Below are 26459 nucleotides of genomic sequence, written 5' to 3' on the forward strand. Positions count from 1 at the left end.
GCAACCTCAGTCCTGGGGTGCCTTCCTCCCTGGACTCCTTGGTTGTGTCCAAAGCTCTTCAACTCACCTGGTGAGGGTAAAGGTGTGCAGGGGTCCTGTTCTGAGCCAGATAAACCTTAATGGAAACTTCCTAGGCGGCAAATAGATGAAATACAGCCTCGTTGAGAAGGTCCAGGATAAAAATACAGAAAAGCCTTGCTTTGTGTGCCAGGATGTGGTTTTGCCGAGGTTGCCTATTTCCAACAGGTAGCAAGCTGAGTTATATTTCCATGGGACTGGCACAGGTTTTGAACTTGATCTGCATTAAATATTGTTTCTCTCGTTTACCTTTGAGCTTTCCTGAGCTGACTCCTTCATTTGGGGGGAAAAAAAGAAGCTCTTTGGGGTGTTATTAGTACGCCCCCCAAAACGAGAGAAGTTTATTCTCTTCTCGCTGAGAGCTGACTCTGTTTCCTTTTCCACCTTCCCATGGGTGCTCTGGCTAAGCCTTGTCCTTGCAGTGGGGAGAATGGCTTAGTCCCACCTTGGTCATTTCCTGGGTGACCTTGTCAAGTGACACTACCTGTCTGGGCTAGACAGTGACTGATGTTTCAGAGCCGTCCTTGGACTTAAGCAGGCCACCTGGTGCTGAAGAGGGGCTCTGACAGACCCCCATCTGTAAATTGAGAAGTGAGACTCCATCACCCCTCAGGTTTCTGCCAGCTGTGACAATTCTGGCCTTTATCTGTGGGTTCCACTTCTGAGAGGCCTTATGAGGGGGTTTCAGATTTCTGATGGGTGGCAGGGGTCAGGGTTCTGCCCTTGGAGTTTATGCAGCCAGAAAATTCCATCTCTCTGGTCTTTCCTGTGATCGACCCCCTTGGGCAGAATCCTTCATTCCAGGTCCTCAAGAACCTCCCCATGATGGCCACCGGGAAAGTCCCCATTTCATCCTACTTACATTTCTTCTTCTTAAGGCTTAACCTGCCCTGTCATGCTCCCTACTCCACTACCATATCTTCGCAGAAGCTAATTTATGTTTTGATGCTCATTGCAAATAGCAGCCATTACCTTTCTAGGCGGGCTAGCATTTTAGCAGGGAGCCCATAAGGGAGTAGAAGTTTCTGTCTAACGGTGGAAATTCAGGCAGAATGCCTTTGGTGAGGGAGAGATCTAGAAGTTAGTGTTACTTTCTGACACCTCTTTAAGCTTAATCGAAGTGTAGATGCAGTTGCCTCCTTAGTTTGCTGGGCTCTGGATGGAGGGATGTCTCCATGCTGATAGAGTTCCCTGCCCCACCTTGGCTTCTAAGTTCAGAGTGGCCCAGAACGGCTCCATTTGAGGTTGGCTTCTTGTTGCCATGCTTACTCATGGGTCACAAAGCTCAGTTTCGAGGGCTGATGGAGCTCCCAGCTGCTTCCACAGGGAAAAGGCCTGTGCTGGAGCCACAGGAGGTTGGACCCCCAGCCCGCTCCTAGTGGGGTGAAGGGTGTGAGTCCCTCTGGCCTCAGGCAGTTCGTCGGTCAGTGTGTTCCAAAAGCTAGGGTCTGTTGGAGGCATTCTTTGGCGTCAGGTGGCCCAGTAAGGACTCCTTTAAAACATCCATCACTGTCTGGCCCCCACTGTCTTTCCTTCCCTGTTCCAGGGCATGAACAGGTAGATGGGGGACCAGCTAAATCAGCAGAGAAGCTGGCTCAAACCCACTTTGGGATTTTGGCTGAATCACTTCACCTCTCTGAACTTCAGTTTTCTCTTGTATGGAATGGTTATAATGTGTTTCTTACTGAATTGTTATAAGGACCCCATGGATCCCAGCTCAGAGCCTGGCACTTTGGGATTGCTGGACCATTATCATCATCACAGTGTTGCCATTTCAGAGGCAGCCAATAGTGCCTCTTGAATGATGTCACCAACAGCCAATCAGAAAACCTCTGGGCCCTTCCAACAGTAGGCCTCCCTCATATGACCTGTAGTTGGCTCTTTCAGGAGTCTTGAGGCTTTGAATGACCATCTGGCGTTAAGGGACATTGGATAATCTTGTAACAAGGGAGACCTTCTTCTCACCAAGGCCAAAACCCCATGCCCAGTTCAGCCATCTGGCCACACCCAGTTCCCTGGAGCATGTGGCCTTTCTGTGTGGGCTGAGGGCAAGTGACCAAAGTCACATCTTACTGAGGCTTGTCAGAGCCTCTGCCAGTTTCCTCGCCTGTGACAGGGACAGAGGCTGATGAGTGGAATGATGTCCAGTCCAAGAAGCACTTCCCACCCAGTGGTCACCATCGTGGAGGGGCAGGTGCCCTCCAAAGTAGGTACTTCCTAATTCCCCGACGGCCCCCATAGGACTGTCCAGTCTCTGTGTTGTCTGCTTAGGAACCAAATGAAGACAAGATGGAATGTATAACTGTCCAGCATTCTATCAGTAATAACCATGCTCTAATATGGCTAATGAGTGCATGAGCCCCACAGTATCATGCACAATATGAAATGTTGAATATCCCTTGTTTGTGCTGATAAATATATTCATGTACCAATCAATGGATGTTAGATGCCAAACCTGGGCCTTGTAGAATTAAAGGTCCTTGGCATATGTCAGCAAACCTGATAGGTTAGTTTTTTCTATATATATATATATATGTTCTTTGTTCTTATTCTCTATTTGTATAGTTTTATTCTATTTTTATTTTTGTGTATGTGTTTTTATCACATTTTAAATAAGTGTCCGGTATTTTTGTGGAGACTATAAACCCTCAGCGTTGCTCTCTGGTGTTCAGGATTCCTACCCCACATCCACAAACCCTCCATCATTTAATTCTCTTTCTCTCCCTAGCGGTTCTCAGCAAGCTAACTGCCTCTCTCCAGCACCCGCCTTCCCTCCCCCGCCCCCGGCCCAGGCACACCCGCCTCGGGGCCGTGACCCGTGTTCTGCTCTGACAGGTTTGACACGCAGCTGGCCCAGGCCCTGGGAGAGTCCGTGTTTGAGAAGGGCCTCCGCGAGAAAGTGGCCCAGGAGAACACCACCGTCCGGTGCGAGCTGGGCAAGCTTCAGCAGCACCTGAAGGTGAGGGGCGGGGGCACAGCGCCCCCCTGGCTCTTGGTTGCTGGATCTCAGGAAACCCCTCGTGCACCTGCTGCAGATGGTGTGGGGCGAGAGCTCTGCGTGTGGCCGTCCCGGTTGGCCAGTGCCAGCGTCATGGAGCCCAGCACGCCTGAATCAACAAACCGTGGGTGGCAGGTGATGGATAAGCAGGCCTCCCTAGCTCCACGTCCCTCAGGATCTTGCTTCAGTCACCTGCCTGACTTCCGAGCTGCCCACCTGGGCGCGGGGAGAGGCTTGGCTCAGGATGAGTTAGCTATAGACCCAGCTAGGGGCAGTGCCCTGTCCCCTGCAGGTGCCAGTGCAGAGGGATTTGATTAAAATACGACACAGGCACCTCCCTCAGCTGCTCCTCCAGGCCTGCTGTGGCTCCCTGTTGCTCTGGGAGAACCTCTGCACCTCTTAGCCTGGCAGGCAGCTCCTTCATAATGTAGCCCAAACTTCTTTCACCCTGGAGCTGACTTTCTAACCTGGAAGAGTCATGCCTGGCCACTTGGCTTCCCTGCTCCAACATCTGAGGCCCACCCTTGGCAGGTACACAGCTTTCAAATGGGGCAAACACCTCCTGTTGGTGCTTTGAGGTCTAGCTCTAGGGGCAAGGGCGTTGCTTCCCACAGACTCCCCACCCCAGCCTGTCTGAGCTGTCCCAGGGAAGGGCCCTTGGCGTCCCGCAGGGGCGTGGCGGGGGGCCTCGAGATCCAGGTGGAGGTGGCAGTGGAGATGACGTGCACTAAACAGTGGAAAGCGCCCTCCCGCAGGTTGTAGAGGTGTCCCGGGGGAGCAGGAGTATGGTCACGTGACTTCAGATCTCTGCCCACTTTGTAGCAAAAGGAGCAAGAAACCTTGCAGCTGAAGCAGGAGGTGGAGATGCTGCAGGCCCAGAAGCAGGAGCTGCTGGGGTCACCCTCTCTGGGGGAGAATTGCATTGCGGGCTTGAAGGAGAGGCTCTGGAAGCTAGAATCCAGTGCCCTCGAGCAAGAGAAAATCCACAGCCAGCAGGAAAACACCATCAAGCAGCTGGAGCAGGTAGGAAGGTCCTGTCCAGGGCGATGCCCTGCCCCATGCTGACTCCAGTGCAGAAGGCTGTTATCAAAATACGACACAAGCGCCTCACTCAGCTGCTCCTCATCCTTCTGTGGCTCCCTAGTACCCCAGAGAACCTCAACCCCCCTAGGTCTGACATTCAGACCTTTCATGACGTAGCCCCCTCCTACCATCCTGCAAGCGTCAATGTCAGCTCCTCTGAGAAGCTTGCCCTGATCTCCTTGAAAACAACCCCACCTCCACGCCGCTCCTTAGCCGTTTGGTTCTTCTTCATAGCACCTGCCATCATATGCCATAGTGCTTTAAAAAAATGTGCTCAATGCTTCTCTCCCCCGTTAGGATATAAGTTTCAGGGAAGCAGGAGGACTTTTTGGTTGATCTTGCTTATCAGGGCATCCCCAGAGCCTGGAATGAGGCCGGTGCATAGTTGGTACTCATTAAATAACTGTTGACCCAATATCTGGTGTTTATTGAGCACTGTCTGTGTACCAGACTCAGCCCTAAGCTCTCCTCACATCTCACCTCATCAATCTCCACAAGAAATGTATATGCTGAGATATTAGTATTATCCCCACTTTACGGATGTGGAAACTGAGGCTCAGGGACAGGGAGAAAATGGCAGGGACTGGATTTGAAGCCTGCGCCATCTGACTCCACAGTGCCTCGGATACCTGTGCTGTGCACAGCCTCCAGGGACATGGGAGCCCTGATCTTTGGAAAATGCAAAATAACTGAGGGGAATAAGGCAGGAATCCAGTACTCTAGTACCAGCCCCCTCAATGAAGCACCTGATGAATATTTTGTCTGCTTGTTTGTTTATATGCCCAACTCATTCCCCAAAGAATTCGAGGCAGCTTATAAGATGTATGCATCATAAAATAGAAAAATAAATAAAATAAGCCAAACCAGAAAAACACAATTTAAAACCGGTGCTAAGGAACGGTGGTGTGGTGAATGAATAAGCAGACACGCAGAACATACGATCTTACACACTTAATAGGTTTAGCTCTAAAATTCCTGGTGGCCAGAGAGAAAAAGGAAATGTGAGTTACATGCTTTTTTATCATCCCCAAGATAAAAACAAGCTACGTTTTCAAGGGGAAGCAAGGCTTTTCTTGATGCTTAGTTCTAAAAAAATTTCTCATGTGGGATTTCATAAGGGGTAATTATGTTGAAATGGTTTTAAGGTTGGAACTCCTTTTTCAAGAACATCTGACCAGGCAGCATGAATACGTAAAAGCAAATAAACTGAGCTGCTCTGGTGAAGTGGGGTGAGGGAGTGGGGGCGGTCGGGGGGAGGCTGGGGTGCTGGCCCTTGCTTCTCACTTATGCCCCCTCCATCGGGATGGAGTCTGCTGAGTATTGAGACATGGATGTGGCAGGCGTGGAGGGACAGTCTGGAGTGGTTCAGAAAACAGCGTCTCTACTCACTCAGTCAAACCCATATTTATTAAGCACCTACTGTGTGCCAGGCACAGGGTGGATGCTAGGGAAGCAGCTGTAAGCAAGACGAATGTGGTCTCCGCTCTGCTGAAGGTTATAGTTATGCTGAGTGTTATGGGAAGGTTTAATTTGCAGATCTGGTTTGGGGAGCAGGTTTGGAACAGTCAGGGAAGACTTCCTGGAGGAAGTGATATTTACTGAAGCTGAAAGCCGAAGGATGAGTCTGAGTTGGCTGACGAGGAGAGTTCCAGGCAGGGGGGACAGCCAGTGCAAAGGCCTGGAGGCAGGGGAGTCACGTGGCATTTAAGGAACTGCAAGATGATCACATGCAGATGGGGTCTGTGTGATGTTAGGCGAGCCCCCTGTTTTCTCTAGATTTTAGTCTCCTCATCTGTACAATGAAGTCAGAGCCTTGTCAACCCCCTAGCCTCCCCCTAACCCCAGCTGTGAATCTGTGAAGGTTCATGAAGGAGCTGGGATATCTGTGCAGGTTGTTCTGGGACGTAGAGGGTAGAACAGCGTCACAAAGCAACCCAGAGTCAAGAATAGAGTGAGCACTTTGGAAAGTTGTGTTACCTCTTGAAAATGCCACCAGGGGACCACTCGGCGCTCGGAAGCAGAAATGTGCTACGGTGACCTCAGGGACCCGAGGCTGAATGCAGCTTCCCAGTACCACCGTCAGCTTACACAGGAGGCGAAGCTGACTCAACCCTTTCATCCATCTTCAGCTTCACCCATCACCTCACACTGCACTGGGCTATTGTAGACATCCAGGAGATATTTATTGATTACAACATAGCACTTTTTCCAGGAAATTTTATGTTAACTCATATAAGCTTGACATAAATGGTATTGCAGATGTCAGGAGTGTCCAAGAGGCTAGGAAAAAAATGAAAAAGAAAGATTACGTTTACTTGCTTTAAATGCTCCTCATTTTGGATTATCTCCCCATAACCTCTGTCATTTTAAAGGAGGCGGGGAAGGAAGTTGGCATTTAAAGTGAGCCTGCTTTCTGCCGGGAGCTGCAATAGGGGCTCTGAGGCACACCATTCTTCTTCCTCTTTACCACAGTCCTATGTAGTAGAGAATATCATCAACGTTGGGAAAGACCACAGCTGTCTTTTTTCGACTGCGTGTCCATGTTAGAGAGGCAGCCATTGTAGCCTCATGAAAGCTTGCTGTGAGGTGCCAGGGCAGAGTAGCAAATGGTCAGGACGTTGTAGTTTCTACAGTCTGACCCTCTGCACTGGTGGGTTCCATGCTGCTCCATGACCAACAGCACTGAAGAGGATAGATCAATGAAAGCTTAACAGTATAGGTTCCTGAGGCCCGTATCCTGGAGATCTGACCCAAGAGGTCTAGAGTGAAGCCCTGGAATTGAAATTTTTTTTAAAAAAAGCACCAGGTAATTCTAATATGCCACAAAACTTGACAAGCAAGAGCTTCGATCAGTCTCTCAATTATGAAAATCAAGAAAGTAAACTCTTGAACTAGAATTGGGTCCCATGACTTCTGCCTCCAGTTCTAGAGCCTTTTATGTAAGATGGCACAGCTTAAACATCACACGCAGCTCTTTTCCTGCCCTGAGCAGGTGGTGGAGGCTCTCATTGAAAAGGCTCATCTCCTTAATGGGAACACAGTTCTTGGTTATGTCAGGCTTCCGTGAAGGGAAGGACCAATCCTTACTCTGTTTTCAAAATAATGGGGAAAGAAAACGTCATCTTTTTGTGCCAGGTGTTGTGCTAAGTGCTTTATATGTCATCTCATTTAAATCTCACAAATGTATTTTAAGAAGGCTGTTTTCTACAGAGCAAGGTAACTAATCAAAGGCAAAGTGAATTGTCAAGGTAGCATCTTGGGCAAGTTATCTCCCTCTCCGGGATTTCCTGTCTTCATAAGTAAACTTTTATTCTACCATCCATTCACCCACCTATCCGCCCATCTAGAACAACTTCCCTGATGCCTGCTCCAGGGATGACAAATTCGTCTTATCCTGAGAGTGTTGAGCAGGATTCCAAAATGATATCTAAACTCAGTGGCAAAGAGTGTGATTGATTAGTGACGTTATGTTACGACCACAGAAGGGATAGAGGCAGTATTGGGGCTATTTATCTACCATTTCTGACCTCCCTGGGTGCCTGGGGCGGGATGGGGGGGGGATAACTTGACTCTCATCCATGCAGTCCCAAAATGAAAAGTGCAGCTGAAATGCTAAGAATGACATGGATGGTGTGGGTCACCCTCACACGCTGTCCTTGCCGCCCCCAGCTCCGCCAGCGGTTTGAGCTGGAGATTGAACGGATGAAGCAGATGCACCAGAAGGACCGAGAGGACAAGGAGGAGGAGATGGAGGACATCCGCCAGTCCTGCCAGAAGCGGGTATGTGAGTCACGAGCACAGCTGTGTCCTGGGGTCCCGGCAGGGTCAGTCTGGGTGCCTCATCCTTAGAGTGAGGGGAATCCCAGGGCCTGGGGACGGTCTCTTCAACCACCTGAGACCTTAGCTTCCTCAGTGCTTTCAAGGGTGCTGGAGCAGACCTACCTGTCCTAACTACGATGCTCTGAAACTGTCTAGCATAATTACCCCAAGATTTCTACCAAGAGCCCACAGTGCCATGTGACTGATGCTTTGGGTAAGGATTTATGTGTTTCAAGATAGGGACCAGTCCCTTCTGGCTGTTTGCCTTGCAAATCATTTCTTACATTTTATCCAAGCTCTTTGCAGACATTTCAGACAGTGTGTAAGAAGGCAGTAAACCCTTGAAATCTTACCACCAAGGCACCATCATTATTACTATTTTTAAATGTTCTTTCCTCTTGCTCTTTCATTGTACCCACACATGCATGTTTGTAGAGATATCGTTTTACCTAAATGGGGTCATGCTGCTTTGAAGCCTGCTGTTTTCACTCGGAAATTTGTCCTGGGCCTCCTCTCATGTCAGTAAATGCAGATCTAATTTACATGTTTAATGGCTTATAAAAGTATTCCACCTTAGGCATGTGCTCTCATTAATTCTCTTGTCATTGGACATTTAGGATTTTCTGTTTTTATGGCCAGTGCTGAGACAAACCTCCTTACGGATGCATTCACTGATGTGAATGTGAGATGAATCTTTAAAATGGAATTGCTGAGAAGCTTTGGGTTAAGTCTCATTTAACAGGTTTTGTGTGGGTAGGATCTCTGTGGGCCTTTCATAGCCTTGGGTACATTGTGAATCTCCAAGAAGGGGCCGAGTAGCATTTCCCAAGGTTGACTCCGATTATTAGTTCCCTAAACGGAGTCTCTACAGAGATCTCCAAACTGCAGGACCTGAGAGCATGGGTGCTGGAACTCATAGACTTTTGGTTTGAATCTTTGCCCTTCCAGCTTAACAACTGTGTGATTTGGGGAAAGTGATTTTAAACCCTCAACTCCAACTAAACTACGCTCCATTCTCTGTATCCACCGCTGGTCACTCAGAGCCAGTTTATAAGACACACAAAAAGCCAGTGTTGCTACTTTATTTGGAGTCACACAGGCTTGGATCAAGTCCCAACTCCATCCGCTATCAGCTGTGGGGCGTTGGAGAAATCACATAACCTTGCTAATAAGCCTCACTTCTCTCATCCGTAAAATAGGATAATGATGGCCCCCTGCAGGGTCACAGGGAAGATTCAAGGAGACCACAGATGTGGAACTATTGCACAGAGCTTTGTAATGGAACCCTTGATGGTTGGAAACTTAACGAGCAATACCAGTGTGTGTGTGGATTTTCAGGTAGCTGATCCTTCCAGAGGAACCAGGGAACAAACGTGGTGGTTGCCTTGCTCTTGGGTGTGACTAATCCATCCAGGAGAAGGAGGGTTCAGGGACTTGGTGCTCTGCTGATCCCCGCAAGAGCATCATCCTGGGCGGGGCTGGAGGAGGCCTCAGTGGTGTCAGGACCTCGGTGGAGACGGGACTCTAGTGAGCAGGTCCTGGGCAGATGGGGTCGCCTCGGCACCCTGTCATCGCTCTGGGTGGGGAGGGGAGTAAGTAAGAGCTGAGCCCCTCTCCACTCCCAGTGGTTGGTGCTGCTGCATCTGCTGCCCTTCCTGCTCCTCAGATACTCCTTTTTGGGCCCCTTTAGAGCTCAGCCCCTCTGGGGGTGTACATGGATCATCCCAAGAGGCCAAGTGTATTCTCCCCAGAACTCCCCAGAGTTGGAAAAGAAGAGTCATAGACTTTAGGTTCAACCAGAGCTGTGTGCCCTTGAGTAAGTCTTGTAACTTCCCTAAGACTCAGTTTTCTCATCTACAAAATGGTAGCAATAAGAGAAAATGTTCTACCTTACCTACGCTGTTGTGAGAATAAGATGAAAGAATGGCATATGCCTTATAAACTGTAAAGTGCTGGGAGTTATCATTGAGGGGCCAATTTCTGCTTATTTTCCATTATTGCATATTTGGGAGAAATGAATGAGATTCTTTGAATATCCAGTGGGCACCATGTTTCAGGCTGGGCTCTTTATGTCTGTCAGCTTATTTATTTCTCATAAGCACTCTGTAAGGTTTATAGTCCTGGTTCTACAGATGAGGAAACTAGTGTCCCAAAGGTGAAGGGTCTTCCCCAGGGTTACCTCACTGGGAAGTAAATGAGCTCAGACTTGAACTTAGGTCTGTCTGACTCCAAAGCCCAATCTCTTAACTAAAATAACTAGATTTTTAAAGTTTTTTTTTAGGGGCTTCCCTGGTGGCGCAGTGGTTGAGAGTCCGCCTGCCAATGCAGGGGACACGGGTTCATGCCCTGGTCCAGGAAGAGCCCATATGCTGTGGAGCGGCTGGGCCCGTAAGCCATGGCTGCTGAGCCTGCGCGTCCGGAGCCTGTGCTCTGCAACAGGAGAGGCCACAACAGTGAGAGGCCCGCGTACCACAAAAAAAAAAAAAAAAAAAAAAAGTTTTTTTTTTAATTTTGCAAATGTTTGGACTATGGAAGGCCATTTAGGAAGCACTTGATGGAAGTCAACCTTGGGCAGTGCTGCATCCTTTAGCACTTCCTGCACATGAACTCACCAAAGGCTCTGATAAGTACTGCATGAAAGACCCTATTAACTCAGTGGCTCCCACACTTATTCTAGCATGGACTTGCCTCCCTTCCCCCCACACACACACAGTATACGTGTGAACACTATGTGGAAATGTTCTACAGAACACACTCCAGAAAACTTTGCCTTGCTTGATGCATAATTTTTATTGTATATTTTTCAAAACGAGTTTCGCTTTTGCAGTCTTCATTTTAAGCAGGTGTGAGCAGAGTGCCTTGTGTCTCTCACTCTTAAAAGAAAATTTTGAAATGAACTTTCTTCTGAAATGACCATCCATCAGTACTTTTTTTCTCTACATGGGTCAGGAGATGGAAGCCCCCAGTCCCTGCCCATGTGCCCTCAGGTGAAGGGGGCACAATTTCTAGTGCATTCCAAGAGTGCCTCAGAGCATCATGAGTGCCCTGAGCCAGCACCCTGATGAGTTGGAGGTGTAACCCAAACAGACCCTCCTGAGGCTTTTCCATGGACAGATGTATAAAGGGGGAGGGTGAGGTCAGAGAAAGGTGTTTTTCTCCTATGACAGATACTAACATTGACTGCACCTCTAGTGACTGCTCTGCTCAATCTGTCTCTCACCATGGCAGGAAATCAGTCGTTAGAGACCTGGGTGGGAATGCTGATGGCTGTCTGGTGCGGCACAAGAGCTGGGGCCAGTAGACAGAATGCTGACTGTTCTCAGCAGCAGTTGATGTAGGAGTCTATGCTTCAGGACCGCTCTCTGACTCAGTTTGCCCGTCTGTGAAAGAAGGTCATTGAGAGCACAGGATGGAGAAAGGAGGAAAGGGTGAGACAACACACATGAGAGAGTCTGGTGCAGAAGAGGATGTGCAAAGCACCATTATAGTGGGGCGTCCACTTTAGCAGGGAGTGCCTGCCGTTGCTGGGTGATTACCGGGAAATCAGAGCCAATTGTAAACTAAATGAGTTGCTCGTAGCCAGAGGGTTTGGGCTGCTATAACAGAATATCATAGGCTGGGGTCTGGGGGTGGGGGAGCTTAAACAACAAACAGACATTTCTCACAGCTCTGGAGGCTGGAAAGTCCAAGATGGAGGTGCTGGTAGATCTGGTGTCGGGTGAGGGCCCTGCTCCTGGCTTGTAGACAGACGGCTGCCTTCTCACTGTGTCCTCACACAGTGGAGAGAGAGAGGAAGCAAGGTCCCTGGTGTCTCTTCTTAGAAGGGCACTCATCCCAGCATGGGGGCTCCACCCTCATGACCTCATCTAAACCTCACTATCTCCCGAAGGCCCCATCGGCAAATAATACTGCGTTGGGATTAGGAATTTTGGAGAGACAGATGTGCGGTCCAAACACCAAATAATCTCAAATGCAACTTTTTTTTTTTTTTTTTGCTGTATCACAGTGTATTTAATAAGCGAGGTGAATGCATTTTATTATGCTGGATACAATGTAGTGCAGAGTCTTAAAACGTCAGAGTGCCAAGACTTGTAACTATTCAAGCTGGGTCGTGGCAGAGGAGGGAGACATGTGTTAGGAAAGGGGAAGGGAACTGGGGGCAGGGACTTCACAGTGAATGGCAGGGGGCTCCCTGTAATTGGCCAGCTCTCTCCATAGTTGTCCGGCTCCTGAGCTTTTAGGCTCCCAAGTTCTCTGACAGAGACACCCCCTCCTAACTGCTAGGTGAGCCGTTGTGGAACTGGGCAAGGGGCCATGAACTCCACCTCCCCCACCCCATCCTCCAGAGGGCCCCTGCCTCGTGGGGTTTGTCGAGTAGAGCTCTTGTATCCTATGCCCGTGTCTGCCCTTTGTGCCCACAGCTCCGCCAACTGGAAATGCAGCTGGAGCAAGAATATGAGGAGAAGCAGATGGTCCTCCATGAGAAGCAGGACTTAGAAGGCTTGATCGGAACCCTCTGCGATCAGGTAAGAGGGAGACACCAGCAGGCATTTGGGAAGCGCATTCCCTGCCTCCGGGGGCCCTGTTACAGAGCTGATTCGTGGGGAGACCAGCTGGAGGGGTCTTAGGACCAGCCCAGGGTAGACCTTTCAGCTGGCCTCCACCTGCTCCTGCCAGGCACCTTCTTCTCCACCAATTCTGTCTCTGCCCTCACTCACTGCCTCTTCAGAGGGGACCTTCCGTGGGGGGAGTCTTCACACAGCAGGGTTCTTGGAAGAACCCTTGAGAATAAAGAGAGTGGGCCCAGCCACACGTGACAGACGAGGTCGCCTTGCCTTCAGCCGCTGTCGGGGTGAGAGTGTAGACAGCCTTTGCTTTGATGGGGTGACTGTGAATGGCTGCTGTGCTCAGAGCTGGCCTCGTGAGAACAGACTTTTGCTGAAGGCAGAGTCAGGCCAATGGCGCTTTAGACCCTTAGCTGGGCCACTTCTGTCTCCTTGGCTTTGAGTGATCTAATGAACTGCTCTGAGCTGCTGGAGAGCAGAGCCTTGTGGGGTTGTTGCCGTCGTCGCCGTAGACCAGGGCTGTCAGCTGCAGCACTGCAGACGTTTTGAGCTGCATCATTCTTTGTTGTTGGTGGCCGGGTGTGCGGGGGGGTGGGGGGGGGTCGGGGTGCTGGGGGGAGGTGGCGCTGTCTCATCTTAGGCTGTTGAGCAGCATCCCTGGCCTCCACCTCCTAAATGCCAGAAGCATCTCCCCCAGTTGTAACAACCAGCAGTGTCTGTGGACGTTACCACATGTTCCTCCAGGACACAATCAACCTCCCTCTTTACAGACAACCACTGCTGTGAAGGAAGCAGCCAGCAGCGCCCAGAGCCAGCTCCCGCTATCAGAGTTGGGGGGAATCGCTCCTCCATGAAACCCCGACATTGGAGAGGGATGCTGGCGGCTTCCGTGATTTCTTTTTAAATATCATAGGAGTGTTTTTTAATGTATCTGCTTAACTTGTGTTCATTATCTTTTAATTAGTAACGATCTTGCTGTCAATAACCTTCCCACAGTCATTCCTCTTGTTCACAGAGGCATGTGGGCCCCCTCCAAATGGTCATCCAGGGCAGCCAGGCTTCGGACAAATAGGGGCTCACTATGTTTTGTTTTGTTTTTTTTAACTGAGTAAATGAGTGAATTCTAGAGTGGGACCCCTACAGCCGTGAGAGTGAGAGTCGGAAGCTGAGGACATCAGTGGGAGGACTACATGATCTTCCTTTTTTGGGTTGTCTGGATTTTCAGCCAAGCAAACCGGGGCCACTGAGTGCAGAGCCACTGAGGCTCCTCTCCCTTTGGCATCAGCGCGAGAGAGAACACCCCAGGATTTGATTCTAGAATGATAGTTGGAAATTGTTGGGAGAAGGTTGCCTTCTATCCAGCATGGTCTGTTTAAGACAACAAAGGAATTAATCCCGTAAAGAAAGGTTTTTATAAATACTGCTAAAATTGTGAGTTTTACATGCAAGGAGAAGGTAACTTTAAGTGAATGAGAAGCTAATTTTGCGTTAGTCACCAAGCTGGAGCCTTTGAATAACTTGTCACATTGGATACTTTTAAATGTTTTAGTAAGACATTTGCCACACACATGAGAAAGTAGAACAGAGTAATTGATGCTTGTGCATCAAGAGGACAGGGTTCACATAAATTAACATTTTGCCGCATCAGATTCAGATGTTTTTAAGGAAGCAAAGCAATTCAGAAACAGTTGGTGGCCCCTTGGTTTCTGTTCCTCGTCTCCCATCCCTTTATCCTTCCATCTGTTCGTCCTTCTCTCCCAGAGGGGACTGTTCTCCTGAGGTTGGAGGCTTTGATTCCCCTGCGTGTGTATTTGAACTTTAACTGTATACAGTACATGTGATTCTGCCTTTACTTCTACTACTCCCCTTCTGTACTCTGTTTTTGAGATTCCTCCGTGATAATACATGTAGCTCTAATCCGTTCTTTTTTAACTGCTACACAGTATTCATTTTCTTTAATCCTACTCTTCTGTTGGTGGATATTTAGCTGTTTCCATTGTAGGACGCAGAGCTACCGTGCATATTCTTATACATGTCTTCCTGTGCACGTGGGAAAGAGATTCTCTAGGGTATGAATCTAGAAGAGGAATTGCTGGCTGTTCGGAATGTACCATTTTGGAATTATTAGATGTTGCCCAGATTGTTCCTCAAAGTGATTGTGGCGTTTACATTGTCATCAGCAGTTTTTTCTTTGCTACCACACATCCCCCCACTGACCCGTGGCACTGTCAGACATTTAAAGATCTTTACCAGTTACTGAGTGTTAAGTTGTGCTGCTTGTCCCTCATGACTAGTGAAGTTGTGCATTTTTCACGTTTATTGTGGTTTTCTCTTATGTGAGTTGCCTGTTTATAGTGTTTTGTCTTCACCTTTTTTTCTATTCATTATTCACGATCCTTATCCAAGATGCTAATCCACTTTTGGTTGTATATTTTGCAAATATCTCCTACTCTATAGATAATCATTTCACTTTGTTTATAATGTTTTTTACTTAATAAAAAGTGTTTTCTGTATAGTCCTATTCATCAGTTATGGTTGATTCTTTTAAGATTTCTTTCCTTAACAGAGTTCATAAAGATATTTCACCATATTTCTGAAAATTTCTAAAGTTTTGAGCATTTTTAGGCCTTTAACCCACCTAGATTTTATTTTATTTTATTTTATTAATTAATTAATTAATTAACTTTTGGCTGCGTTGGGTCTTCATTGCTGCGCACAGGCTTTCACTAGTTGCGGGGAGCGGGGGCTACTTTGCGTTGCGGTGCGCAGGCTTCTCATTGTGGTGGCTTCTTTTGTTGCGGAGCATGGACTCCAGGCACGCGGGCTCTGGAGCGCAGGCTCAGTAGTTGTGGCACACGGGCTTAGTTGCTCCACGGCATGTGAGATCTTCCCGGACCAGGGCTCGAACCCGTGTCCCCTGCACTGGCAGGCGGACCCCCAACCACTGTGCCACCAGGGAAGTCCCACCTAGATTTTATTTTGGTATGTGTGAGGTAGGAATCTGTATTTTCCCGATATAGACGACCTTTGTTTTATTTCGTGAGTAATTTTTTCTACAATTTCCATATATGTATGGCTGTGTTTTGGGGCTACCCATTCTGTTTAATTGGTTTATTCTTCAGTTCCTGCACCATGTGGTCGTAATGGCTGGGTCTGATAACTTGTAAACAGATTATCTTTCTCATTTCTAAAATTGTCTTATCTATTTGCGATCCTTTAATCTTCTTATAGAGATTCCATAACAAAGCCTGGTGGGGATTTTCAAATGCATCGGTTTGTAAGTTAGTTGGGAACAAGTGACATATTTTTTTAATATTGAAGTATTGCAATCATGAGCATGCTGTGTTTCTTCATGTATCTATGGCTTTCATAAATATATTTTATTTTTATTATAAATTAGTACCTTATAATAATAAATAATAATATTTATTTTATTGTATATTTTATTATTTTTTTCCATATAAGTCTTGAGCTTTTCTGTTAGATTTACTTCTAGGAATCTTGTAGTTTCTGTGGCTCTTATAAGTAGAATACTTTTCTACACTTCTATTAATTATAGTGGTACATGGGGATATACTTTGCTTATAATTGTGTTATAGTTTTCTCTTTATATATTTTGAGGTTATATTTTTAGGTGCATTTAAGTTTGTTATTGTTTTATTTCCTTGGCACATTGTACATTGTTCTTTTCTAATTGTTGTATGGTGTCCCTTTTTTCTCTGTGAATTATTTTTGCCATATTTTATTTTGTGCGATTTCTTTTAGTTTGCCCGCAGGACCTTTTTTATCTCTTTGTTTTTCACCTTTCTCTGTGTGTGTGTCCCTTAAACAGACGGATACTTTTTAGTGCAATATTTTAATCTCTAACTTTTCATTGGAGAATTTAGTTCATTTACATTTATATAATGACTGATATATTTGAAATTATTTCTATTCTTTTGTGTTTAATTTTTTTGGTTTATTGCCCCCTTTCTTTGCTTCTTCCTTTATTCCTTTCCTGCTTTGGGGTAGATTGATAATGTCTTCTATGATCTCTTTTGTTCTATTAGATACCATCAGTTCCTTCATGTAAATGAATCAAGTGAGGCTCAAAAGGTAAAGCACATTGCCCAAGATCATAAAGGTTGTTAGTGGCCTACGTGAATCCGAAGTGAGGTCTATCAATATATTTTTTGAAAACCTGTATTTTTTTAAATTAAATCTAACACCATGCTGCTTAAAAAGTGATTAAGGTTTTAGTTAACTAGAATTATCCTTTTCTGGACCATCTTTTTCCCTAATGTTATCAGACAATCCAGATCTGCCATTAATTTGCTGTGCAACCTTCAGCTACATACGTTCTCTCTCTAAGCCTCAATTTCCCCATCTGTAAAGTGGCTTGATTACCCCAATAACATTTTTAGATCATTTGTTAAAGTGCTTAGAGAGTTCTTTGATGACAGACATTGAACAACTGCCCCAAACAATTTACCCTTAATGATAAATGGTGAAACAATCCAGGTTGGAACAGAGTTTGCCACAACAACACTAAACATCATTTAGTTTTATTGGTTAATTATTCACCAGCTTTATCTAAATTTGAATCTTTGTGCTGCAAAATGTAAACTTGCAGAATGACATTTATTTCCCATTAACCTAATGAGTTTTGGGGGTTTTTTTCTTTCCCCTCCTCTTGCGTAGCAATTTATTATGAAGGGGAGGATGACTTGGTCTGAGGTTTTGTTGTGAATTTGTTTGCAGTGATCCCTCTGGAAAGGAAGTGGTGCCAGCATTTTCAGAGTCTTTCTGGCAGCAAGGCTGGGGTCATCCTGAATGTCCCTGATGCTGACCTGCCCCACAGGAGAATTAAAGGCACTTTAGGATGTGTGCAGCGCACGAGCAGATACAAAAATGAGGAAGGTGCAAAAGCATGTTGCTTGAGTGTAATCATGGCAAAGAATCTGGGCTCTCGAGTTAATAAGTCCCGGCTCAGATTTCACCAGGCACTCTGGTGCAATGGTTAGAGACTTGAATTCTAATACTGAGCTGCCTGGGTTCCAGTCCCTGGGTCACCACTTAGGAGCAGTGTGGCCTTGGATTGGTCACTTACCCTCTCTGTTTTATTGGTTGTGCCTCCATTTCCCTATGACAGTACATACTGAAGAGCTCCACACAGCTCACGAGACGTGAGCTGGCCCCAGGGAACTTCTCTCATTCTGTGACTTGCCCCATCCCTGTGTTATATACCTTCGTGCTAATCACCCAGAACCGCACATTCAAGATGGTTTCTCAGCTGTGCCCCTTCCTGCACCTCACATAACCAGCTCCTGCTTACTGGAGACTGTGTCTAGTCCTGTCCCAGCCTTGGCTGGGATGCTCCTCTGTGCCTTCATAACACCCCCTTTTTTTTTAAATTAAAGAGCAAAACATAACCTCTTTCATTGTATATTTTACTAAAATTACCTCTTTGCAGTCAGAAAAGTGAGGTTCATATCCTAACTCTGCCACTTACGATTAGCTGTGTGATCTTGGGCAAACTGCTTCACTTTTGTAAGCCTCAGTTTCATCATCCATAAAATGGGAATCATAATACTTCACACCCCATAGATTCACCATGCGGACTCCATGTGTTCATACCCATAAAGGGTTTAGAACAGTGTCTGACACTTAGCAAACCCAAAATGTAAGCTATTATTATTTTAATAAAGGCAATAATAATAATGTCATTTTAAAGAGACTACCACAGGAGTAAAATGCAGTAATACGTGACAAAGGGCCTGGCACCATGCCCAGTCCTCAGCTCCTCAGCTCAGGAGGAGATACATACATATATATATATATATATATATATATATATATATATATATATAAATACACACACACACACACACACACCTCAGCATTTTAAACTTAACAAAGCAATAAATCTGAGAACTAAGAGGCTATATTCTAAGAACCAACTCATTTTTCAAAGAATTCAGAACTGGCAGTAGAATAATAACACAAAGTCTAGAGGAATACATTCCAGGTCATCAGACAGTACTCATAATCTTTTATATTTGTGAAGCATTTGACAGCGTACAAGGTGCTTTTCGATCCATTACCACATCTGATCCTTGTCTTATCACAACATGGAGGATAGGGATTTTTTTTTTTTTTTTTTTTTTTTTACCTCTTCCTTTATAGATGTGGAAACTCAGGTTCTGAGAGGTGGCACGACTCAGCCTCAGTCCCACCGCCAGCAAGTGGTGAGCCAGGGTTTCAAGCCTGGGCCACCTCATTCTAAATCCCAAGTTCTTTCTAGAATATTCCGGGGCATTCTGAGCATCCAGGAATTGGTTGCACTTGGTGTGGAGGCACAGATGTCCAGGGGTGTAGGAACTGGGTTCCATGGATGACACACCTGCACCCCATTTTCTTGAAAACTCCCCATCTGATGAGTGGTGCCATGTTCCTTCCTCTGGTCTCCTGCAGAGAAAGGGGCTGTTTGTTTTTTTCCGAGACATTAACCCCAATGCTTTTGAAGTAGGTGTTCTGTTTCTAGGGGAGACCGTGGGCTGTCAGGGTTTCATCGGGCCCCTACCCGATTCTGCACCTCCCTTGGTTTGTCTCGGCCTGTATTGTTGGCCCCTGGGAGTTGTTAACGAATCTAATTCGCCCTCCCCGTGCCAAGTCCAGGCTGCGGCTTCTTCAGGAGCCCCGTGACTACTCTCTTGGAGGACAGGATCCTGGGGGAGGGACCTCTGGGCAAGGTCCCTCTGCAGAAAATGGCCTGTCTTTATACTAGCAAAAGAGACACGCTCAAGGGACAGAAAAGCTTGATTTAGACCTTCAAAAGCAACACAGGTATTTCTAATACCATTTACTGATATGTAACATACATGCAGGGAAGCACACCTTATCCCACCTGTACTGCTCATTGAATTTGCATCAGCTCTTAAAGCCTGCACCCAGATTAACACCACAAACAACCCCCCCTCCTGTATTATCCAGTCACTGCCTGTCCAGGGTTACTGCTGTCCTGACTTCTGTCAGCAGAGGGCCTCGCCTGACATGTAAGCTCTTGCAAGGTGATGGCTGTGGTACAGATTATGAGACAGAATAACTTTGGATCCTTACAGGCTGTGATGACAGTCATGACAGCAGCTCAGATTTGTCGTGCCTTTACTATGAGTCATGCTGTGGGCTAAACACCTGTTTAATTTCCACAGCAGCCCTGTGTGGTTGCTGCCATTTTTTTTAACATCTTTATTGGAGCATAATTGCTTTACAATGGTGTGTTAGTTTCTGCTTTATAACAAAGTGAATCAGTTATACATATACATATATCCCCATATCTCTTCCCTCTTGTGTCTCCCTCCCTCCCACCCTCCCTATCTCACCCCTCTAGGTGGTCACAAAGCACCGAGCTGATCTCCCTGGGCTATGCGGCTGCTTCCCACTAGCTATCTATTTTACGTTTGGTAGCGTATATATGTCCATGCCACTCTCTCACTTTGTCACAGCTTACCCTTCCCCCTCCCCATATCCTCAAGGCCATTCTCTAGTAGGTCTGTGTCTTTATTCCCGTCTTACCCCTAGGTTCTTCATGACCTTTTTTTTTCTTTCTTAGATTCCATATATATGTGTTAGCATACGGTATTTGTTTTTCTCTTTCTGACTTAATTCACTCTGTATGACAGACTCCAGGTCCATCCACCTCACTACAAATAACTCAATTTCGTTTCTTTTTATGGCTGAGTAATATTCCATTGTATAGATGTGCCACATCTTCGTTGTCCATTCATCTGTTGATGGACACTTAGGTTGCTTCCATGTCCTGGCTATTGTAAATAGAGCTGCAATGAACGTTTTGGTACATGACTCTTTGAATTATGGTTTTCTCAGGGTATATGCCCAATAGTGGGATTTCTGGGTCGTATGGTAGTTCTATTTTTAGTTTTTTGAGGAACCTCCATACTGTTCTCCATAGTGGCTGTATCAATTTACATTCCCACCAACAGTGCAAGAGGGTTCCCTTTTCTCCACACCCTCTCCAGCATTTATTGTTTGTAGATTTTTATTTTTTTTTTTGCAGTACACGGGCCTCTCACTGTTGTGGCCTCTCCCGTTGCGGAGCACAGGCTCCGGACGCGCAGGCTCAGCGGCCATGGCTCACAGGCCCAGCCGCTCTGCGGCATGTGGGATCTTCCCGGACCGGGGCATGAACCCGTGTCCACTGCATCGGCAGGCGGACTCTCAACCACTGCGCCACCAGGGAGGCCCCACTGCACCACCAGGGAAGCCCTGTTTGTAGATTTTTTGATGATGGCCATTCTGACCAGTGTGAGATGATATCTCATTGTAGTTTTAATTTGCATTTCTCTAATAATTAGTGATGTTGAGCATCCTTTCACGTGTTTGTTGGCAATCTGTATATCTTCTTTGGAGAAATGTCTCTTTAGGTCTTCTGCCCATTTTTGGATTGGGTTGTTTGTTTTATTGATATTGAGCTGCATGAGCTGCTTGTAAATTTTGGAGGTTAATCCTTTGTCAGTTGCTTCATTCGCAAGTATTTTCTCCCATTCTGAGGGTTGTCTTTTGGTCTTGTTTATGGTTTCCTTTGCTGTGCAAAAGCTTTTAAGTTTCATTAAGTCCCATTTGTTTACTTTTGTTTTTATTTCCATTTCTCTAGGAGGGGGGTCAAAAAGGATCTTGCTATGATTTATGTCATAGAGTGTTCTGCCTATGTTTTCCTCTAGAGCTTTATAGTGTCTGGCCTTACATTTAGGTCTTTAATCCATTTTGAGTTTATTTTTGTGTATGGTGTTAGGGAGTGTTCTAATTTCATACTTTTACATGTACCTGTCCAGTTTTCCCAGCACCACTTACTGAAGAGGCTGTCTCTTCTCCACTGTATATTCTTGCCTCCTTTATCAAAGATAATGCTGCCATTCTTGTTTTGCCGATGAGGAGGCTGAGGCTTGGGGAGGAGAAAGGTCTTGTCCAAGGTGTCACAGTGTGAGTGGTGGAGGCACGATTTGAACTCAGGGAGCCAGGCTCCAGAGAACTTGGACCCTGGCCACTACTTTGTCATCTTAGCTCACGAGAGCTTTCCCTTGGCTTCCAGATCGGCCATCGGGACTTTGATGTGGAGAAGCGTCTTCGGAGGGACCTCAGAAGGACTCATGCACTATTGTCAGATGTGCAGCTCCTGCTGGGGACCATGAAGGACAGCAAGACGTCGGTCAGCAAGGAGGAGCTGGAGAAAGTGCAAAGCCAGGTGGGTGTCACGGGGTCCTCTCAGAACCCCATAGGGAGGATGCTGCGGCCAGCAGGGGGAGAATGGTTCTCGCACCCAGATGGGCGTGGCCACAGCCCTGATTTCTGACTTTCACAGACCTGCGGGGAGGTGGAGGGCATTGCGGGGCTGGATGGGTCACATGGATATGGTAGATGAGGAAGGGGGGTTATAAATGACTTAGGAGTCCTGGTCCCTTCTTTAGGGCAGAGTGAGTTTGAGTCTTTGGGCAGATCAGGGCCCTGGGGCAGAATGGCTGAGTGCAGCACGCACGCGTGCCTGTGTGCCTGCGTGCGTGCATGGTGACCAGCGGGGCTGGATATGAAACAGATAGTGCTGATAATGCAGATCCTACATGAGGATCAGCATCTCCATTCACAAGAGAGGTGACTCACCCAGAGTCCCACAGCTAGAGGGTGGCAGAGTCGGGATTCAAACCCAGGTCTTCAGGCCCCACCATCCCTGGCTGCCTCAGAGAAGAACGGGAGGCGGATGAGAGGTGAGGCCAGGAGGGAGCTGAGCACCTCAGGAGACGTGATGGGCTCAGACTGTCCTGGTTTAGTGCTAGAAGTCCTGTGTCCCGGGCAAGCCCTCAGCCCCAGGGACACATCAAGAGAGTTGGTCACTCATTTCTCTTCATGGCCATGTCAGAACATTAGAATCACTTGTGCTTGAATGTGTCCCCTCCCTCAGTCCTCGTGGTACCCCTGGGGGAGGGCAAATGATATTGTGCCCATTTAACAGATGGGAAAGTTCTGTCCACAGGTGGGAAGCTATGCACCCAAGGTAACACAGCAGGTAGGTGGCAGGGTTGGGATTCAAATCCAGGGCTCGCGATTCTAACTGCAGAATCTGGGGGCTCTTTTGCCTCACCCTGCGCCTTCCTGTCTGTCTGACCGACCAGGTGGATGGAGGACCCTGAGCCTCCTCTGTCAGGCAGTCAGGATGTCTGAGCACTCAGCCACCACTCAGGCATCTTGGGTTCATGCGGCCCCCTTGGCAGGAGGCCCTGTATTCTGCCTGTCGTCCATCAAAATATTCCTGATGCCATCCAAATCCCCCTCTCTCCGTAGGTGAATGTTCTTGAAAAAGAACCACAGTGGTTTTGTTTGTTCCTCTTTTCTTTTTTCTTTTTTTTTTTTTTTTATTATTCATGAGAAATCTCCCTCTGCAGGGTTAAAATGTGTGTTCTTGGAAAATAGTGGTGTTTAGTGAAAGCGCCTTGAGCTGAATCAAAGAGCTTCATTCTTCTGAAAGTCCTTCTTCCCCGTCTCTGCATCCGGCTCCTATCAAAGAGAATTCACAGCCTTGGCTTTCTGTTGCTGTTGTCATGGAAATTGTTATAAGGATGGGATCGTGTGGACCAGAGGTCAGGGTACAGTTGCTTTGGCTCCCAGCACACGTGTCCCGCCTGCCAGAGTCAGAGCTAATCAAATAAAGTAGCGATGACATTGGGCATTGCTCTCTCTCCTCTCCCGTGTACGGTATTTGTCCTTTACCTGAAGCCTCCAGGGACAGAGGCAGGGAGAGCAGACGGGAGGGGGGAAGGGAGAGGGAGCTAACTTTGGTGCCGGCTATGTCTTCACTGCTGGGTATGGTGCTGGACTATTCCATTCATTCCTTCATTCAGTATTTATGCAGCATCTACTGAGTGTCAGGCGATGTGCTACATCTAAGTATATTACAGTTAGTAAGACAGGCATGGTCCTCTCCCTTTGAAACTGATGTCTGCTGGAAAAGAGGACAAGCAAACAATGATACAAACAAACAGAAGTATCCCACACCTTAATTCAGGTAGTAAAGGAAATAAGTGGGGTTATTATAAATAATAAAGGGAATAGGGAATTGCAAGGGGTCTCGTTTAGCTTGGGTGATCAGCTAAACTCCCCTGGGAGAAGGAGAAGCATGCAGAGACCAGAACGTGCAGGGCCTGGGAGGTTTGGATTTTATTCCAGGGGTGATGAGAAGCCGTTGGGACGTTTTGAGCAGAGCATGACGTAATTGGATTCAGAGGATCACTCCTCTGTGTGGGGAGGGGATTGAGGAGGGGTGAGTGCCTGCCGTTAGGAGGCTAGAGTACCCTCTAGGCTGGAGGAAAGGGTCTCCTGGGTTAAATGGTTGTGGGGATGGTGAGAGGAGGCAAAGTGGGGGCTGGTTTGGAGCTGACAGGACTGGTAGATGGTCGGTGTGGCAGCTGGAAGTGCGTTACTTAGATCATCCTCACCAGAACCCTTGGAGGTGGCTATTTCTATTTTTGACCCATTTTACTAATAAGGAAACAGGCTCTGAGAGGTTGAATAATTTACCCAACCGCACACAGCAGCGTATATCTTAATGCCGCCAGCGCCGACAGTTCTGTACCCACGATGCTAACATTTTTCAATCACCTACTATGTATCAGGCTTTTCCTTGGAATTTTCGGGGTCCCCAAACTTGGCTGCACATCTGATAACTTAAGTACCGTTTAAAAGTCACAGATTTACAGGCCCCCCCTCCTCGTTTTTTCTTCCCATTGAGACCCAGGATCTACATTTTTAAAAAATTAATTAATTTAATTTTGGCTGCGTTGTGTCTTCGTGGCTGTGGGTGGGCTTTCTCTAGTTGTGGCGAGCAGGGGCTACTCTTCGTTGCGGTGCACGGGCTTCTCATTGCGGTGGCTTCTCTTGTTGCGGAGCGCGGGTTTCAGTAGTTGTGGCACGTGGGCTCCATAGTTGCGGCTTGCAGGCTCTAGAGCACAGGCTCGGTAGCTACAGCACCCAGGCTTAGTTGCTCCGCAGCATGTGGGATCTTCCCAGACCAGGGCTCGAACCCGTGTTCCCTGCATCGGCAGGCGAATTCTTAACCACTGCGCCACCAGGGAAGCCCCAGGATCTACATTTTCAACAGTCACATGAGGGGATTCCAGTGCTGGTCTTAGGACCACCATTTGGGAATCATGGGCCTCGTTTACCCCTCAAAACACACTTTCAAGTTCCATGGCATAGGCCCATTTTGCAGATGAGAAAACTGATGGTGAGGTTATATTAGTATGACAGAGCCTAGTTTAACCAATTTTACAGTTCATTAAATATTGAGTCAGGAGAACTGGATCCCACACTTGCTAATGTTGTGACCTTCGCCGTGTGACAGGACCTCCGTGAACCCTTCTCCTGAAGCGGAGCATCGTCATCGCCTCGTGTCCCAGGCACTTGTGGGGGTGGGGGCAATGAGGTCTAGCCCGCGAAGGCTTGAGAAGCTGGAACACCCTCTGCAGCCTCTACAGCTCGCTAACCATGGTGCTGGGTAACCTAGAGAAAGGTTTTCTCTCTGAGGGCAAAGATGAGGGAATGAATGCTTTTGAAAGCACCTGTTAGTGAACTGTGTGAGTTCAGCAGATACTGATAAGGTGTCCACTCTGGACGAATTCGAAGCCAGGCTGTGGGGATAAGGAAGAACCCTTCCCGAGAGGGGCTCCCAGTCTAGGCGAGAGGCCGACCTAGGAGCAGACTGTGGCCAGCAGGGTGATGAGATCTTTCCTGGCAAAATGTTGGGGTTTAGCTGAAGAGGATGCCCTTGATTTAGCTGTGAGAGGGGAGCTGGTGGCTTCAGCTGTCTCCTTAAAGGTGGGAACGAATGGCTGGCTGGGTAAGATGCACATGGGAGTTGTGGGAGGGAGCACCAGGGCCGGGGGCGGGAGGAGACAGGGAGCGTCTTCCGCTTGGCCTAGTGTGGCCGGTGTGCAGCGTTCCCCGGGGAAGAGCAGAGAGGGTAGTGTCGGTCAGCGAGGCTAGAGTCGGCTCGTGAATGGTTTAGTGAGCCCAACTAAGGAGTTTGGGTTTTATCCCAAAGGTGATAGGGAGCCATAGAGAGCTACAGAGCGGGGAAGGGCACGGTCAGAAGTGCTTGTAAAAAAAAAAACGGCAGGGGCTTCCCTGGTGGCGCAGTGGTTGAGAGTCTGCCTGCCGACGCAGGGGACACGGGTTTGCGCCCCGGTCCGGGAAGATCCCACATGCCGCGGAGCGGCTGGGCCCGTGAGCCATGGCCGCTGAGCCTGCGCGTCCGGAGCCTGTGCTCTGCGACGGGAGAGGCCACAGCAGTGAGAGGCCCGTGTACCACACACACACAAAAAAAACCCAGCAGGATTCTAGGCCCAAGTGAAGCAGTGATGTGTGGCACGCCGGGCTCAAGCAGAGGCATGGGAGGGTTCCCCTAGGCAGAGCGTCTCACAGTGCCCCTGCCTTCTTCCCAGGTGGACAGGCACTCCCCTCTGCCCATTGCCCTACCATCTAGAATCCCGAGAAGATTATTTGGCTCTTTTGCCCAGTTTCCCTCCATTGGGAGACTTGGCTCTGCCTCAGCTAACATCTGAGGCTGAAGACTGGGGGATAAAACATGCAAGACTCCTGGAGGAAAGACACACACCTTGTGAGTTCAGAGCCTGCCTCTGCTACTTAATTAGCTGTACGATTCTGAGCAAGTCACCCTGCCTTTCAGAGGCTCCTTTTTCTTACCTAAAAAAAAAGAGCCTGATATTCCCAGCTATTGGGCTGGTATAAAGAACCCTAGACCCTGGATTCAAAGGAATTCTCTAAATTGAAAACTACAAGACAATGATTTTTAAATGTAGAGCTGCCCACTGGCCCCTGCGTCCCACCCCCCGGAGTCAGCTGGTGGAAGA

At 47.6% G+C, this 26459-nt stretch overlaps 1 protein-coding gene across 1 annotated transcript in view; it reads left to right on the forward strand.

Annotated features, from left to right (window-relative positions):
• Positions 1–26459, forward strand: part of MYO18B (myosin XVIIIB) — a 228253-nt gene that overhangs the window by 121071 nt on the left and 80723 nt on the right. The window contains exons 29-33 of the mRNA XM_081251759.1: positions 2914–3037; positions 3899–4099; positions 7829–7939; positions 12400–12504; positions 21632–21784. Coding sequence (XP_081107885.1) covers positions 2914–3037; positions 3899–4099; positions 7829–7939; positions 12400–12504; positions 21632–21784 — 694 coding nt within the window. The remainder of the gene's footprint in view (positions 1–2913; positions 3038–3898; positions 4100–7828; positions 7940–12399; positions 12505–21631; positions 21785–26459) is intronic.

Source organism: Mesoplodon bidens, assembly GCF_964165515.1.
Source record: "Mesoplodon bidens genome assembly, chromosome: 13".
Classification (NCBI taxonomy): domain Eukaryota; kingdom Metazoa; phylum Chordata; class Mammalia; order Artiodactyla; family Ziphiidae; genus Mesoplodon; species Mesoplodon bidens.